The 18,858-nt window shown below is 36.8% G+C and overlaps 1 protein-coding gene across 4 annotated transcripts in view; it reads right to left on the bottom strand.

Annotated features, from left to right (window-relative positions):
- The window catches only part of CDK8 (cyclin dependent kinase 8), a 175,154-nt gene that overhangs the window by 61,473 nt on the left and 94,823 nt on the right, over positions 1 to 18,858 (bottom strand). For 2 of the 4 annotated variants that reach the window (XM_049867872.1, XM_049867873.1), the window contains exons 3-4: positions 11,552 to 11,662; positions 7,184 to 7,324 (exon numbers count right to left, since the gene is read on the bottom strand). In XM_049867872.1, coding sequence (XP_049723829.1) covers positions 7,184 to 7,324; positions 11,552 to 11,662 — 252 coding nt within the window. Of the gene's footprint in view, positions 1 to 4,400; positions 4,455 to 7,183; positions 7,325 to 11,551; positions 11,663 to 18,858 lie in introns of those variants that run through there. The other 2 variants (XM_049867876.1, XM_049867874.1) reach the window with 2 other exon arrangements.

Genomic DNA, 18,858 nt, shown 5'->3' with positions numbered 1-18,858 from the left:
TTTTCAAGACTTTAAAAAGGTCCTTTGCAGCAGATTTGTTCAATGCAATGCATCTTTTGATTTTTTTGACTGCTGCTTCCATGGGTGTTGATTATAGGTACAAGTAAAACGAAATCCTTGACAACTTCAATCTTTTCGTTGTTTATCATGATGTTGCCTATTGGCCCAGTTGTGAGGATTTTTGTTTTCTTTATGTTGAGGTGTAATCCATACTGAAGGTTGTGGTCTTTGATCTTCATCAGTAAGTGCTTCAAGTCCTCTTCACTTTTAACAAGCAAAGTTGTTTCACCTGCATAACGCAGGTTGTTAATGAGTCTTCCTTCAATCCTGATGCCCCATTCTTCTTCATACAGCCCACCTTCTCAGATTATTTGCTCGGCATACAGATTGAATAGGTACAGTGAAAGGATGCAACCCTGAAGCCCACCTTTCCTGACTTTAAACCACTCAGCATCCCCTTGTTCTGTCCGAACAACTTCCTCTTGATCTATGTACAGGTTCCTCATGAGCACGATTAAGTGTTCTGGAATTCTCATTCTTCACAATGTTATCCATAGTTTGTTATGATCCACACAGTCGAATGCCTTTGCATAGTCAATAAAACACAGGTAAACATCCTTCTGGTATTTTCTGCTTTCAGCCAGGATCCACCTGACATCAGCAATGATATCTGTGGTTCCACAGCCTCTTCTGAAACCGGCCTGAATTTCCGGCAGTTCCCTGTCGATATACTGCTGTGGCCGCTTTTGAATCATCTGCAGCAAAATTTTGCTTGCGTGTGATATTAATGATATTGTTCTATAATTTCTGCATTCAGCCGAGGACTGAAGCAGAGCCTGCGAAAGGGCATAAATACGGATCTCTTCCAGTCAGTTGACTAGGAAGCTGTCTTCCATATTTCTTGGCATAGACGAGTAAGCATTTCCAGCACTGCATCCATTTGCTGAAACATCTCAATTGATATCCTGTCAATACCTGGAGTCTTGTTTTTTCCAGTGCCTTCAGTACAGCTTGGACTTCTTCCTTCAGTATTATCGGTTCCTCATCACATGCTGTCTCTTGAAATGGTTGAACATCGACTAATTCTTTTTGGTATAATGACTCAGTATATTCCTTCCATCTTCTTTTGATGCTTCCTGTGTTGTTTAAGATTTTCCCACAGAATCCTTCACTACTGCAATTCGAGGCTTGAATTTTTTCTTCAGTTCTTTCAGCTTGAGAAACGCAGACTATGTTCTTCCCTATTGGTTTTCTACCTCTGGCTCTTTGCATATGTCATTATAACACTCTACTTTGTCTTCTCGAGCTGCCCTTTGAAATCTTCAGTTCTTTTACTTCATCATTTCTTCATTTTGCTTTAGCTGCTTAACATTCGAGAGCAAGTTTCAGAGTCTCCTCTGACATCCATCTTGGTCTTCTCTTTCTTTCCTGTCTTTTCAATAACCTCTTGCTTTCTACATGTATGATGTCCTTGATGTCCTTCCACGACTTGTCTTGTCTTCAGTCATTAGTGTTCAACGCGTCAAATCTATTCTTGAGATGGTCTCTAAATTCAGGTGGGCTATACTCAAGGTTGTTGACTTGTGGACTTGCTCTGATTTTCTTCAGTTTCAGCTTGAATTTGCGTTATGAGCAAATGATGGTTTTTAGGATTTTAGATGTAAATAGTTTCCAGCTAGTATGATAAGGGAGGGCTTCAGAAATAAGGTAATGTGAACAGAACCTTAAAGAATGAATAGGATTTCCGAGGATGGAGAGGAAAGGAAGAGAGGGTTCAGGCTGTCGGGACAAAGAAAACACTCTGGATTCTGAAGCCCACTCTTCAGACAAACATTAGACTGGACTATAAAACATAAAATAATACTCGTGAAGAGTGTGCTTCTTAGTTCAATCAGATACATGAGACCAAATGGGTGGGGCATCTGTCTGGAGGCAGGATGAGAAGGCAGGAAGGGACAGGAACTGGTTGAGTGGACACAGGAAACCTGGGGTGGAAAGCAGGAGTGTGCTGTCACATTATAGGGACTGCAACTAATGCCACATAACAATATGTGTATAAATTTTTGTATAAGAAGTTAACCTGAGCTGTAAACTTTCACCTAGAAAAGAAAGAAAATAGTCTGGGTTGGCTGGAAAATAAGTTTAAGAAGTGAGAAGGGTAAAGGGGATTGGAATCAGACTGGAGCGTCTGTCCTTTCACTTGAGTTCACAAAAACAATTGTTGTTGGGTGTCAAGTCGATTCCAACTCAGAGCAACCCCATGTAGCAGAGTAGAACTGTTCTATACCGTTTTTCCTAGGCTGTAATCTTTATGGGAGCAGATTTGTGGAGTGGCTGGTGGGTTCGAACAAAGGAACTTTTGGCTAGCAGCCAAGTGCTGCCATTCTGTCACTAGGCTCCTTCACAAATACTAAAAAACCAAAAAAATTAAACCTGTTGCTGTTAAGTCAATTCTGACTCATAGCGGTCCTATAGAACAGAGCAGAACTGCCCCACAGGGTGTCCAAGGAGCGCCTGGTGGATTCGAACTGTGACCTTTTGGTTAGCAGCCAAACTCTTAACACTATGCCACAAGGATTCATATATATTTGGCAGTATGTTTCAAAATTTTAATTTATCGTAGAATTTTTGAGAGAAAAGGTAACTGACTTTGAAATTTATTTTCACAAACTACACAAGAAAACCAGTCCTAAATTTTTAAAGTTGTATTAAAAAATAATCAGTTCTATTGAAAGAGGCCAGATTGACAGAGTGAATTGGTCTGGGCATTCGCAACACGGCCATGACACGGGCACTGGTAGTGGAACATTCTCATCCTCTTGCAGTGCGATTTAACTATCCTGGAGGAATGACTTTTCAGAGAAGAGAGTTCAGAAGCAATTGCCAAATCAATCCTTAGCTTCTACACAAAAACCATCAAACGTGATTTGGTGCTTCATGCCTTTTTATTTAAATGGACTGAGAAAAACCACCAACCCAACTCAATCAGGTTACCAGACTTCAATGCTTTCCTTATTACGAATCACTGATATTTTTTTTTGTTTCACTTGAATATATATTTATTTGAATTTTTCATTAATATTTCCCAAATAGTTCCTCTTTATAGCAGGGGGTGGAAATCCTTAATATTCCTTAAGCCAATACTCCCATTTTACACAAAATTAAAAAAAAATTTATTGAAATAATTTTTCCCACATTACTTCAACTTGTTGTGCCTCTATTTACTCATTTTCATAAAATGTTAATACTGGAACCACTGGCATTTGACTATTAGTCAAACTTTGCATTTCCCAAGGAGAGAAGGGAACAAAAGATGAAAGGGGAAGGGAGCAGGTCAAGAGAAAGAAAACATTAACTTCACACACACACACACACACACACACACACACACACACACACACACACTCACTCATGCAAACTCAGGCCTCTGTGTGGACATGTGAATCAACTCATGTACGCATAATATATTTTAATGTTCTAAAACTAAAAACTAAAAAGTTTGGTTTGGATCCATAAATTACCTTACAAAAATAAATATTGTATGTGTTTCCTTTCTGGCCTCAGTTTCTTAAAACACTAATATATATGCACGTATTACCACTTCCAGTTTAATAAGGCTTCCAAAAAAAAAAAAAAACCTGTTGCCGTCAAGTTGATTCTGACTCATAGCGACCCTATAGGGCGGATTAGAACTGCCCCCCATAGAGTTTCCAAGGGGCGCCTGCTGGATTCGAACTGCCAACCTTTTGGTTAGCAGCCATAGCACTTAACCACTACACCACCAGGGTTTCCAGTAAGGCTTCCAGAATTATTAAATCTCCATTTTCTATCAAGAAACATAACAGTAAATATTTACTAAAAAGGAGTTCAAAACCATACTATCTGAAACCAGTATTTCTACTAATAATAAAGCAAATTTCATTAAACAAAAGCTTCAATAACATTCTGAGGTATTATTAAAATGGTGTTTTTAGGTGGTTTATGCCAATTATCGACCTTAGAGATAAGCATACCTCGTATGAAGTTTCTTTTGCTAAGCTGGTAACTCAACCAATTGGTCCAATTTATAACATTAGAAACCTATGTAGATCTGTTAAGGTAAGCATTGCTACATTTTATCTAAACCTGACTGAAAAGGAGCAAAGAATATAATTAACCATTAGTATTTGTTCTTATAGGGTAAATATTTCATCTGCAAATACTAACAAATACTTAGGAAGGAGGGCTAAAAAAAAGACATACAGTTTTTGAATAATGCCTTTGAGAGTAAACATTCTATTACTACATGTATTAATATCATATGTAGCAAAAGTTGAAAAACTACATAATATCAAAACTCCAAAATTTAATTCTCAATTGGCACGAAGATGGGCACATTTTAAAAAAATATGATAACGAACCTTTCCTTCAGGAACTGAAGTGTTATGGATGACCTCTCCAGAAGCCTAATTCTGGACCAGTAAGACCAAGATTAGGGGCAGAGGCTATCATTTAATGAAACAATGGTTCAGTAGGTCTCTGTGTACCTGAGGCACATAGAAGATTAGATACTTAGAAAGAGCACTAACAAGTCATGAACAGAACATATGGGAAATCTCATTTCAAATAGGGAAAACAAAGGAGGCAGCAGAAGACAAACGGTGTTTACAGCGTGGAAAATATTTTGGATAAACAGACTAATAGCAGTAGCATATCGAGAGGGGTAGAGGAATGAGAGTGATTTGCTCAACTGATGAGGAATATTTTATTGCTGATAATATTCAGAATTGCCAGGATACGGCGACAATAAAAAGCTCTCATTTTAGTCTCTTTTATTATAGTTTCTAAATTGTCTACAGACAAAGCATCCCCTTGTTGCCTGCACCTAGGTGGACTGCTCCCATTGCCCCCACCTTGGGCACACTACTAAGAGAGACCTTGGAAATTATCTGTTCTCTATGTCACAGGGAATTCGTTTAAAGTACACCAGTAGAAAGAGCCTATCTAAAAGGGAGATAAAAGAAATTAGGCCTCTTAATTATTTTCACTGCTGTAGCTAGTACTATTACAGTGAAACCTGTGAGAGCGGGAACTAGACAGGACTGCCTTGTTTTTCCAGGTCTCACGTGTTTTCTGCCTTTGACAGCGTGCAGTCTTACCATTTTTCTATCGCTCTCTATTAGTGTAAAATATTTGAGTTTTCCTTCTCTGACAAGTTTCTGCCTTACACAGATTCTGACTTTCGCAGGTTTTACTATATAAGGGGTTCAAGTGTACTCTATATTATTAACATAAAAATTTAAATATGCTTTAAAAAGTCAGTTTGTATTTATTCGATAAGCATATTTATAAATTGAAGAAAAACTGATTCAGAAAGAAAAGAAAACCTAGAGCTATCTTGGCATAACTGACTCAATGGGGGAAAAAAATGCCCTTTAATCACAGCATGTTATTCTTTCAGAGATCATAAAAATGGTCAGTAGCATAAAAACTGTAAAAAATTTTCCCTAACTTGACTCTACCCCTAAAAAAAAAAAAAAAAAATTACCCCTAGAGACTAAAATTAATTTTCAGCTTCATAAAGAGCACGTCTTTATGAGCATCCATCTTATTTCTGTTCTGTAAATCCACTGCTTGAAGTAAAATGTTGTAATCCTGTTAAAATTAAAGTGTACATAAAGGAAAAAGTTCTTTCAACCAAATTTCTGCTGTGTTATTGGTCCTAATCTCTAAATACTTTCTAGGTATAATAACTGGACATAAAATAAGTACCACTGTATGTCTTTCAAGGAAATTTATTGAAATTAGACGAAAGAAAGAGAAATCATGACACTGGAATAGCTAATTTGAGGGCCAGAGATTTACTGCATTAAACATTGCACAGCTTGGAAATAATGTCTGCATGAGGGGCCAGGTCAGGTCGCTCTCAAACTCTACATGGCTTTTTTCCCTATGTGTTACTAAAATACATGTGCTTAGAGACAAAATTACCATTTTCAGCATTGTGCTTATAACTGATTGAAAAGAATGCACTGTTAGAAACCTTTACTACAATTACTGCCTTTACAAAGAAAAGAATAATAAAAGCACTATGTAATTATATAATAAGAAAGGGCAATCTGAGGTTTAAATAATTTAAATTTATGAAGACTTATTGAACAATAATATCCTAGAGGGGGAAAGAAAGCATAAATCATTTTGCCACATAAAATAAAAATAAGAAAGCCAATTCCTGAAATTTCCAAATTCTTAAAAAGTTAATACACTTGAAAACAGCAAGGATTCTCAATAATATACGTCAATTATGATTAATAAAGGCCCTGGCCAAAAAATTGCAAACCAATAAAACAAACAAACCAACCTGTTGCTGTCAAGTCAACTGACCCATAGAGAGAGACATTACAGGATATAGCAGAACTGCCCCACAGGGTTTCCAAGACTGTAACATTTGCAGAAGCAGACTGCCACATTTTTCTCCCGCAGACCAAATGGTGGGTTTGAACTGCCAACCTTTCAGTTAGCAGCCGAGTGCTTAGCCACTGCGCCATCAGGGTTCCAACCAATTACCTGCTGCCATCGAGCTGACTCCAACTCATTAACGACCCTATAGGACAGACCAGAACTGCCCCAGAGGGTTTCCAAGGCTGTAATCTTTAGGAAGCAGACTGCCACATCTTTCTCCTGTGGAGCAGCTGGTGGGTTCGAACCGCTGACCCTTTAGTTAACAGCTGAGCACTTAACCACTGCACCACCAGGGCACCCCAAACAATTAGTGGGGTTGTTTAAAAAAAAAAAAAAAAGCAGGCTGTATCAATGTATTCTTCTCTTAATACATAACCTAGTACTCAGTAGGCTCCAGAAGTTTTGTTTTCAAGTTATTCATGAATATATCAAATTCTAGAGGATGTCTGGCACCTAAAACCAATGTAAAACAAATGAGCGCTTTATTTACGGACTCAAAAGCAAACAAAAGCTTAGGAAAACAAATATGTTCTTTTTTACTTCTGCAGAGAAGCAGGGTGTGTTATACACAAAGCACAGGGCTAGCCTAGGCTTTCAGCCTGTAGCACCTCCACTCCCTCCATAACGTCTGCAGGCCTGCAGCCTCAGCATATCATAACACACCGTTATCTACACACAAGTAGAAAAGTGTCCACCTGTAAATGCTTCTTTCCCACTGACACCCAACTGCAGATTGACTTACCAAATCCCTGTGCAAGACCCAGTTAGCGTGCAGGTAGTGAATCCCATCTAGGATCTGATACAATAGTGACTTCACCATTCCCCGAGGTAACTGAACTGGCTTCTTATTTGCTTTAGAAGCTCTGTGAAACTTGATTATATGCTGAAAGAAAGAAAAATATCAACAGAAGCTTAAAAAAGGAGAGAGGGAAAGATAATTTGATGTATATTTTCCTAACAGAAAAAGAAACATTCAGGGATTCCCAAAGATACTGAAAATAAAACTCCACATTCTGCTGAATAACATAACTTTAAGATTTCCCAATAACTAAGGCTAAAATTTAATTTTCTAAGCCTATCACACAGAGGCTCAGAAAATAAATGATTATAACAGAGAAGCAGGTAATACTGTGAGTTTATTTTAAAAGAGTAATTAAAATTTACTATCTTTCAGAGTATACTTTACTCCTGTTATTTGGTAGAAATTTTCAAGAACAGAGTCTCTTTTATTGCGTAGTGCTGAAAAGGAAAACAAAACAAATTTCAAGATATACTGCTGGCTAGCAGGGACAGCATAGATATGGTACCTACTTATGACATATGGGTTATAAAGCAAGCAAGGAGGGAGATATTTCAATAAAATACATATAAGGATGAAGAAATGATAACATGCAAATGAGCAGTTCACACTAGAAATAACTTAGAAATATGAAAGACTCAGATTAAAACAACAACAACAAAAACAGCCTTGTATCATCTACCATTCAAGTTTCCTAGGTATAATGGTACTGGACACCCAGTAAAACAAAATACCAATTAATAAATATAAAAATCACTTTATAAGTAAATGCACCTCAACTGAACAAGATCCAAAGTTTCAAATTCTCCTGACAGGCCTCTTCATTTTCATTAAAGCACTCTTCAACTGCAGGGTATCTCCGTCCTAGAGGGTCGCTAGGAGTCGGCATCGACTCGACGGCAACGGTTTTGGTTTGGATTTTTCTCTAAGTCAGCTAGAGTCAGCTCTGTCTTGAGCACCACTGTACACACCCTACACCTAGTGTTGTACAGAGCAGATTCATAACCAATATGTGTAAGTGAATAGTAAATGCATTCGGGAAATTAGTAAACAATTAAAATAGGCGTATGGCGTAACTAATGATGAATGAGTAAAGGAGTTTTATTTTCCAGAAGAAAAAACATACAGCCAAAAATACCTGGTGGGAAGGTAAAGTGTCTCAGTTGGTGCATATTCTATATGATCAATCCATGTTTTACTAGCAGCAGTGTGCTATTTCTAACTTTCTTCTCAATCTTTTTTTTTTTTTTAATGTATTTAATGGCAGGCAAACAAAACAGAGCTACAACTCTTTAATAATCTAAAATGTCCTGTCACCTACCCTATGATGTGATGTGACAATCAAGTCTGCTCTCCTTGGGAAGAAGATCCACTGGCTTTCAAAGCTTAACACAAATATAGCACTTTTTTTTTTAATTAATTAATTTATTTATTTAATTAAAAGCTTTCAAGGGTTAAGAATGAAAGGAACAAGTATGTAGAAGAGGTAAAATAATCAATTCATTTACATTTCTTCGGTTAACATTTTCATTACAGTATTACAAGTTACTTTTTTACCAATATTTTATAACTGCAAAAAACTACAGTGGGCTAATTTCTTACCTTCATTTTCTTTATATTCCAGGGCTATATACCAAATATGTGGTATGTAAAACACCCAAGTATTCTGTTACCCACTGCTGTCTCACCCCCGCCAATGCTACTTCAACATTCCAATAAAATAAGAAAATTAAATGGATAAAGGAGTAGGTTTTAGTACAATTAATTATCTTTTGGTTTTCATTAAAATGAACTTTAAAAATACTTATTTGACTAAAATGAGTATTAATAAAAAAATAAAAAATGATGATAAAGCTAACGATAAAACTATCTATACATACCTGGCAATATTGCATGAAACGTATTTGCTAATGTATAATCAATTCATACCTAGGTGTAAAATTAAATACCGTGACACAAGCCTGCTGTAAATCATACTGAATGCAATTCTATCTCCTATGCTTTATTGTGTTGTATTAAAAATCCTGTTTGTTAACTAGTCTAGAAAATTTGCCCCAAGTTTGGATTACATAATTTGATTTCATTTTAGAGTCGAGTATGGTAAGTGTTCAATTTTTAATTAATAGAACCCCAGTTTGATTTGATTAGATTTCTTTTAAAATAAAAGAAGTTAAAAACCAAAGAAAGAAAAAATATATAATTTACAATCAACATGATCCATAGACAATAACTTCATAAAACAGAGAAAATTTCATGTGTTCATATATTTTCTTCTGCAAAACTACTCTGTAGGTAAGTTCTAAAAAAAAGTTTCAAAGAAATCACATTTAGTCATGCAAAATAAGTATCTACAAATAGATTGAAAATATTTCTTATGAATCTGAGAGCATATGAAACCCAGATTAGTTTCAATTTCTAAAACCTGTTAAAGTTAAAATTATGTAAACAAGTCTAATTCTGGAAATCAGCAAACAGTTTTAAACTACGTGAATTTGCTTTTAAACAATTTTATTGGAATTTGTTCTCATTTTATCTCAAGATTCTGTATATGGATTCACAAACTCAGGTGAATGAAAAATGTAAACTGTTTGTTACAAAGATTTCTAAAAAATGAGCCAGGATATTATGATTACTTATAGAATGATACTAGTATACATGTTTTTGCTCCCATTTATTTCAATAAAAGCACTGCCACATTAATTTAGTACATATAGGCCAATATGCAAAACATAATGAAATAGTTGAAAGACTTTATTAAATATCAGAAAAAACACAAAGTTCACAGTAGTGACGTAGTTATTATTGGTAATTTTGGGCTTTTTTGTTGTTTTGCTTTTTAAAGTGTAATTTATGTTAACATGTTCTTCACACAAGGATGATTAGGATATAAGTTTTGTGAATATGCTTCAAAATTCTTTTACTATCATGTTATAGATGTTCACTGTATGTATAAACAAAATGGTATTTCAGATTTTTAAAAAATAACTGCTACAATTAATAAAGAAGTAAATTTTATAGTTACCCAAGACTTTTATAAATAACCAATTAAAAAAAAAATAATGTGCTTTGTAAACTGCAAAAGATTGAAGGCAGATGTTTGTATTTCAGCTATTTAAAAAAAACTGCCATAGTCGATTCTGACTCATAGTGACCCTGCAGGACAGAGGAGAACCACCCCATAGGGTTTCCAAGGCTGTAAATCTTTATGGAAGCAGACTACCACATCTTTCTCTCTTGGAGCAGCTAGTGGGTTTGAACAGCCAACCTTTCAGTTAGCAGCAAAGCACTCAACCACTCCGCCACCAGAGCTCTTCGTCAGCTATTTAAACAAGACAAATTTAAACTCTTAGTTTATAATTTGTATCATATAGAATCATTATTTCCATCATATTAGCTAAACTAATAAATTGGTAATCACTCAATTTTGAGAAATCTTCAAATATTTAGTTGCTTCTGAGTACCTAAAAATATTCTGATAATGGGTCAGAGGCAGACATGATAATTAAAAGTCACAACAGATACTGGAATCTATTTTCACGCAATATCATATTGTGGTACAGTTCTCTACCCCAAAGAATTCTTCCCATTGAAGAGTACGCCCATCAAGTATAATACTTCATTATTGCTGATGAAAATAAAAAACATCAGAATAGTGAATATCAATTATGATAGCCAATAAATAATTAATAATAATTTTCTACATCATAGTGCATTTAGTTTAGAAAGCTTTCCAAATACAAAATTGTTGCTCAGAATAACCCTGTAAAAAAGGCAGGAAAAGTGTCACATTTTACAGGTGGAGTAACCACAGCTACAGGGCCATTAAGAGATTGGCCTAATGCTATATGACAAATAGCAGATAGAATCATAATTAGATCTCAGTCTAGTCTTTCAAATATAACATATTTTCCCCCCTACATGACAATACCACTCATTTTATATCCTTTTACTCTACAGGGGAACAGGAAATCAGCAGTTTAAAATTTACAACTAAATTATTATAGTTTATGTTTTATTTTCTCAGACTTTATAGCAGTGAAATTATACTGAATAGATGTTTATGATTTTTTAGATCCTATCATTTTCTTTAGTATCTGTTACAAAGGCCAAACTGATATAGGATCAAAATGTAAGAAAACAAAAGCAAAATATTCTAGTCTTGGTAACGCATCAACTACATTCTATATGGTTACTTCTGTTTCTAAAATGGATGTCTTTTCATAGTAAGATGAACTCCCAACTGTATTTAGCCACTCCCAACAATTTCGAACTGAAAGTAAGGGCTCTGTGTCTACCAGCAATTCACCTTACCCAGAGGTCATGCTCAGCATAGTCAAACAGAAGCCACACTTTCCTATCAGCATGAGAAAGAAACACCTTTTGAAGAGAGATGACGTTTGGATGCTTAAGCTCTCGAAGTAACTGCAAAACAAAGAGGATCCATTACATCTTTGCCACAAAAATAATGTTGAAAAACCACACCATTTTGCATCCTTTTAATTGAAAGGCAATACAAACCCAACAGTATTCAATTTTAAAAATCTAATAGGTACCACTGCAATTTTCAGGTATTTTATACAGGTGTCGCTATGAGTCGGAGTCGACTCGATGGCAGTGGGTTTTGGTTTATACACGTGTTTGATTAACACATGAGGAAAAATCAGTGGGGAAAAGCTATTTCGGTAAAAGATGTAACTGAATGAATCTATGTTTTGACACCACGTGACACTAAACTTAAATCTATGGCCCGTAATCCTTTTAAAAATACATCGAAGGCTAATCCCAACACTAGAAAACAAAACATTCCTCAACGCCAAATTATCGAATTAAAACTAAGACCTGTAACTCAGCAAGATACAGTATCTGATTCTCAGGCACTTCAATTACACAGTAAAGTTGGTTAAAATTTCATGACCTTTTTCCTAAAATAGTTAAGTAATAACTTATACAGATAGAAGCATCCAAATAATATACATTTTCAGGGGCTTAATCTTTCTTGTCTCCTAAGAGGTTTTTTGTTTTTTTTTTTAGCCTTATTTATCTATATCTAATAACCAAACTGGCCCTAATAATCCACCCAGGTAAAAAGCACCTCCACTTGCAAAAAAAGGGACAAAAAGCTTCTCATGAAGCCTGATACTATGCTTTTATCAAGTAAAACAGACGTACATGTGCTCCAAATACATGATAGCCATGTGAGAAAGTGAAGGTCTTAGAACTTACAACATCAGTCAGTACCTTTTGTAGATCGCTGCCACCAAAACAAGAACCATTATATAAGGGGTCAATCCTTAGCTTGAAGGCTGCTCGGAGGCTTCAGCAGAGGAAAGGTTATGAATGGACTATATGTTAAGTCACTCACGTTAAAGATTGCTTCTTTGGGAAGAGTGATAATATTTTATTTAGGAGCAAGATTACATTCATATCAGATTATGTATCTCCATTTTTAGAATGGAAACCCTGGTGGTATAGTGGTTATGTGCTACGGCTGCTAACCAAAGGGTCGCCAGGCGCTCCTTGGAAACTCGGTGGGGCTGTTCTACTCTGTTCCATAGGGTTGCTATGAGTTGGAATCGACTCGATGGCACTGGGGTTTACTTTTAGAATATAATTTTCAAATTTATGAGACTTTAGGGATTACATACCAATCCTGAGAAACCCAAATACCAATATCTAAAATTGACCATTTCCTTATTAATAAAGAAGGCAAAGAATCCGATAGGGAAAACCTAGACTAGGGGATCGCCCAGGATCATGTGGCTGGTTAGGAGAGCTATAGCTGGTGCTAAGTCGTCTTAGTTCTAGTTCAGTGGTTTTTCCGTTACCTCACAACTGGAACACACTTGTAAGTGAGACATCTATTTCAAATCCTTTCTGGAAACTGGCATCGTATAAATTCAAACAAACAAGCGAACAAATTCCAAAGCTTTGGCAAAAGTTCTCTCCAAATACTAAAAAAAAAAAAACTAGAAACCTATATATAAAGCTATTCTTAGATGTCTCCTCAAATTCACCTCCAAGATCAGGTTTAGCTCCTGTATTAAAAAAAGAAAACAGCAACAAACATTTTACTGAGTGCTTCCTAGGTGCTGAGTATAGTGTTAAGCACACGATAAGCATGACCTCACTCCCTCATGAACTAACCATACAAAATATTCTTCACACTACATCTAGCAGTTAGCAGCCGAGAGCTTAACCACTGGGGCTCCTCCTGTTCCTACAGCCTAGGAAACCCTATGGGGCAGTTCTACTTTGTCCTATAGGATTGCTAAGAGTCAGAATTGATTCAACGGCAACAGGTTTGTTTTTTGTTTTCTTTGGTCTAGTAATGAGCACTGGCTTTGTATTTTAAAAGTTAATTAATTTTAAAAGATTTTTAAATCCTGGTTCTACCACTTCCTAGACATGTGACCTTGAACAAATTATTCAGCCTCCTTAAACTACCAAGTCCTCATATGGCAGTCTGCTTCCGTAAAAATTACAGATTTGGAAACCCAGTGGAACAGTGCTACTGTATCCTAGAGGGTCATTATGAGTTAGAATAGACTCGATGACAACAGTTTGTTTTTTTTTTTTAATTACTTTTAATCTTGACAGAAGCAGGCTGCCACATTCTTCTCTTGCAGAACGGCTGGCAGGTTCGAACCACTGACCTTTCAGCTAGCAGCTGAGTGCTTTACCACGGCACCACCGGGACTCCTTATTCATACCTACTGTGGCCTAATACATCCCAAGATCTAATACTCTGGGAGACTAGCTCTCTTTACAATCCAGAGACACATATATTTTAAATATGAACAAGGTTGTGAACACCACACTGCATCACTAGCCTCCTTGCATGCTGCTTGGCACTGGCTAGGCACTCAGTGAGTATCTGGTGAAGATCTGAATAAATGAATGTACAAATAAACAAAATATGCAGATACACTTAGGGATGTCATACAACATACACGTTGACTTTCGACCTATAAGCAAAAACTGTTTTCACCATAAAACCAATCCTTTTTTAAAAAATAACCTCTCTTAAAACAAGACCATCTAACTAGTCAGACAACAATAAATCTTCAAAGGTAATGATTTTACAATTGAAGTATAATGGGAGGGTCCCTGGTAGCACCGTGGATAAGCATTCAGTTACTAATCAAAAGGTCAGTGGTTTGAACCCACCAGCCACGTTGCAGGAAAAAGCAAGATGTGGCAGTCTGCTTCTGCAAAGGTTTAAAGCCTTGGAAAGCCTATGGGCTAGTTGTATGTAACTGGAGGTGATTAGACAGCAATGGGTTTTTGTTTTGTTTTGATTTGGAAGTATAATGGAAGAGTTACCCACATGTTAGGTGATTTTTTTTTTAGGGAGACATATTAGGAGACAAGTCACCTTGAGATTAAAAAAAATGTTCACTGTAGGATTGGAAGATGAAACGGAGAATCTCAGTAGGGAATTGCCTCTAAGTAAATACTGATACTGCAGTACTTCCAAAAGACCAGTCAGCTATGCTGCATTTAATAGGCTAACATTCATTAAAAGCCTACTGCATGACAGGCACTGTGGTAGATGTTATGACAGGTTCCAGGGGATATAAAACGTCTTAAGGTCTCCTGCCGAAATCCTCTAACCAAACCACGTGCTGTCCCATTCACTCCGACTCAGAGCAAAACAGTGGTCCACAGGGTTTTCAACGGCCAATTTTTTCGGAAGTAGATGCCAGGCCTTTCTTCTGAGGCATCTTGGGGTGGACCTGAACTTGTAAGCTTTCGGTTAGCAGCCCAGAGCTCTAGTAGGTGACAAATGCAAGTAGGCAGATAACACTAAATCTGTGACTGGTAACAGCAGCAGTGGTAGATAACATTTATTAAGAGTTTATCATGTCCTAGGAAATATTCTAAGCTCCTCATGATAACCCTTTGAGATACCCATTATACCCATTTTACAAACAAGGAAACAGAAATGCAGGGAAATAAAATGACTTGCTTTGGGTCCTATGAGAAGTAAGTGGTAGAGCCAGAAGAGCCCTGGTAGTCTGCTAGAGTCTGTACTACATGTCCTGCCATGTGGCTACTGCGCTGACACTTGGGAATATTCCACCGTTTTCTTCTTGGGTGAACAGAACTTTCGCATTTCCTGACCCCATACAGAGCCCACATCATGGATGTGCCTATTTCTTAAGATTTCAGAAATTATTTTTTGCCTTTTTGAAGATTTACTTTAAAAATTTTTTGCAAAGGGAGAGTTTAAATTTATACAATAGTTTCTTTTACAAAAATCATCTGTATTTCCCTAATTCTACTGGGGAGAAAAAAATCTTAAAAATTTCCCGAGTACTAAGATCACTGCTAAAAATATAAATGTTTTAACACAGCGTTCACCATAAACTTAATTCATTCCAACTGTTACATAAAATATTACATTTAATATGAACTCGCAGTGCATAATAAAAAATAAATTAATATGTAAAAACCAAATCTTGTCATAAAATACCACTTACAGTGGTGAGTGAGAAAGTAGGTAAGAAAACCTCTAATAGTCTCAAAATAAAACTGATTTCTAATTTAAAATTTTCAAAACACTACCAAAAAATAAAATAAATTCTAAATTTATGCCACAGCTATGATGATACCAAAACCCATTGCTGCTGAGTCGATTCTGACTCATGGCAACCCTACAGGACAGAGGAGAACTGCTCCATAGGGTTTCCAAGAAGCGGCTGGTGGATCTGAACTGCCAACCTTTTGGTTAGCAGCCATAGCTCTTAACCACTGTGCCACCAGGGCTCCTAGCTATGATGGTAATTGAGTTAGAACACTGTAAAAGCATAAGAAAAAAATTACTTCAAAAGTATTTCAAAAAAATTTTAAGGCTTTCTAACCTTTTCTTCAAACTCTTGCAAGTTGATAAAAATAAAAGCTGATGTTCTTAGGCGAAAGTTGAGGTGAGCTTTAAAGTAGAGGCCAGAACTTTACTTCTACCTTCTTTGTCAACCTCTTTAGAGTGCTTATGATTCACTAGAGGAGCCGTGGTGGCACAAAGGTTAAGTGCTCGGCTACTAACCAAAAGCTTGGCGGGATCGAACTTACCAGCTGCTCTGCAGGAGAAAAGAACTGGCAATCTAAGCTGTACAAATTATAGCCTAGGAAACCCTATAGGGCAGCTCTACTCTGTCACATGGGGTCACTCTGAGCTGAAAACTGACTCAATGGCACCTAACAACCTAATAATGGTTCACTAAAGCACGGTGCGAAAGCCACAAAGCCAAAACAGCTCCAGCTCACAGAATATTCTAGAAATGTAAAGCAGTGTACAGAACAAACCACTTATAATACCATGAGAATGAAAATATGTAATGTTCTTAACTTTAGTAGAAATATACATTATATAAAAAATTCTACAAGTTTTTTCCTTCATTTCTACAATTATTTACTAAACAAGGGCTAAGTGCCAGACTCAGTACACACTAGTGAAGAAATGTGTTATAGTCTAGTGGGCTTAACAGATAATAAATAACAAACAAGCAACTAATAAATAAAAAGAAACCTCTTACAATTTGTAATAAGTGCTATGAAAGAAACAACCTGGGTGCACTCACAGAGAACAATGAAAGTGAGGTGATGGGCTGGTTACAGAGGCCTTCTCTGAGCAAGTTTTAATAAATGGAGAGGAAGGAGGCCAGATAAAACTTGCCAGAAGTGATGGGATTTTTTTTTTAACTCTTTAACTTTTTAGTGTAGAAAATTTCAGAAGTATAATAAAATAGAAATAATAGTAAAATGAATCTTCACGTCTTATTATCCACTCATAGTCACTCTTGCTTTATCTATATTTACCTCCTCTCCTCCTACCTCACTCCGGATTATTCTGAAGTAAATCCCAGACATATTGTTTTACCTGTAAACATTTCAGTATGTATAATATATGGGCTCTTTTCTCTGATCTCAGTGAAAATCAGTTAGGAATCAATAACAATAAGTTATCCAGAGAACACCTGCATACTAAAAAATGAAGCAACATATTTCTAAATAACCCATGGGTGGAAAGAAAGAAAAAAATCAGAAAGAAATTAGAAAATATTTTGTACTAAATAATAACTAAAATACAGCAAAATTTGTGGGATGTAGTAGCTAAAGCATGGCTCAGAGGGAAATTTATAGTTTTAAATACTAAATTATAGAAGAACAGTTTAAAATCAATGACTTAAGGTTTTATTTTAAGAAGGTAAAAAAGAAAAGTAAGCTCAAAGTAAGTAGAAGGAAATAAATAATAAAGACCAGAACAGAAATTAGTGAAATAGAAAACAAACAGCAGAGTACATTAACAACCCCAAAAGCTGGTTCCTTGAAAAGATCACCAAAATTGATAAACCATTAGCTACAATAATCAAAAAAGCAAAACGACAAAAAATAGAAAATACAAATTATCACTATCAGGAATTAGACAGGATGTCATTACAGAACCTACCATATGAAAGGATAATAAGGGAATATTATGAACAACTTTATGTCAATAACTTTGACAACTTAAATGAAATGAACTAATTAAATAAAATATACAATGCATCAAACACAAGGAGAGGTGAGGCCAAGATGGTGGAATAGTCAGATGCTTCCTGTGGTCCCTCTTACAACAAAGACTGGAAAAAACAAGTGAATCGATTATATGTGACAATCTAGGAGCCTGATCATCAAGGACAAAGCAGAGGAGTTGGACTGAGCACAGGGGGAGGGAGAGATGGTGCAGAAGCAGCAAAGAAGTGCCAGTCCTGAGGTAGCTGGCATCCTGCTGGCTGGGTTGGGTGCCACATGTGTGCTAAGGCAAGCAGTAGCACTCGGGACACATTTCACCACAACGGGAGAGAATGGGCGGTAGAGAGTCTGTACAAGCCTCCAGAGCCAGGAGGAAGAGGCATTGGACCTGCAAAAGTTAAGCCAAGCATCTAACCCTACCACATGGGGTCAAAATAACCCCTCCGTCTCCAGATTTTCACAGCAGAGAAGTGCCACTTTCCCCTCACCTACCCCCCTTCCCTGTTGCACTCCAACCCCAGTCCAGCAGTATTCAACAACTGCCAAGCCCCTAAACTATCTGCGCCCAAACCAGTTTCACAGCTTTAGGGGAAAAAAACCCATTAAGCCCCCTAAGCTGGGAACTCAGGAATATGTGCACCCAAACCAGTCTAAAGGCTTCAAAAAATTGCCATGTCCCCTAAGCTGGGAACTCAGGGCAGGCACTGCCTCTTTGCCCAGGCATTGGCATGAGAGATCCATGGACTTCTAATGCCCTTCATTCCTGCCTAGACCTGTGTGGGCCAATTCAACACCACAGGCCCTCATTAATGCCAAGCCCCCAAAGCCGGGAACTAAGGACTATCCACGCCCAAACAAGTCTCACGGCTTTAAAAATCATCATGCCTCCTAAGCTAGGAACTCAGGACAGGCACTGTCCCTTTGCTTTAGGCACTGGCATGAGAGGTCCATGGACTTCTAATGCCCTTCATCCCTGCCCAGACCTGTGTGGGCCGATTCAAGAGCCTAGGCCCTCACTAGCATAGAACGACAGGGCATAAACCTGAAGCCTATATTCAACTGCAGCAGTCAAGGTGGGATTTGTAGATTTATGATATTTGACA

This window comes from Elephas maximus, chromosome 23, assembly GCF_024166365.1.
Source record: "Elephas maximus indicus isolate mEleMax1 chromosome 23, mEleMax1 primary haplotype, whole genome shotgun sequence".
NCBI lineage: Eukaryota > Metazoa > Chordata > Mammalia > Proboscidea > Elephantidae > Elephas > Elephas maximus.
The sequence above is the reverse complement of the archived record's forward strand: the minus strand, read 5'-3'. Positions and strand labels throughout refer to the sequence as shown.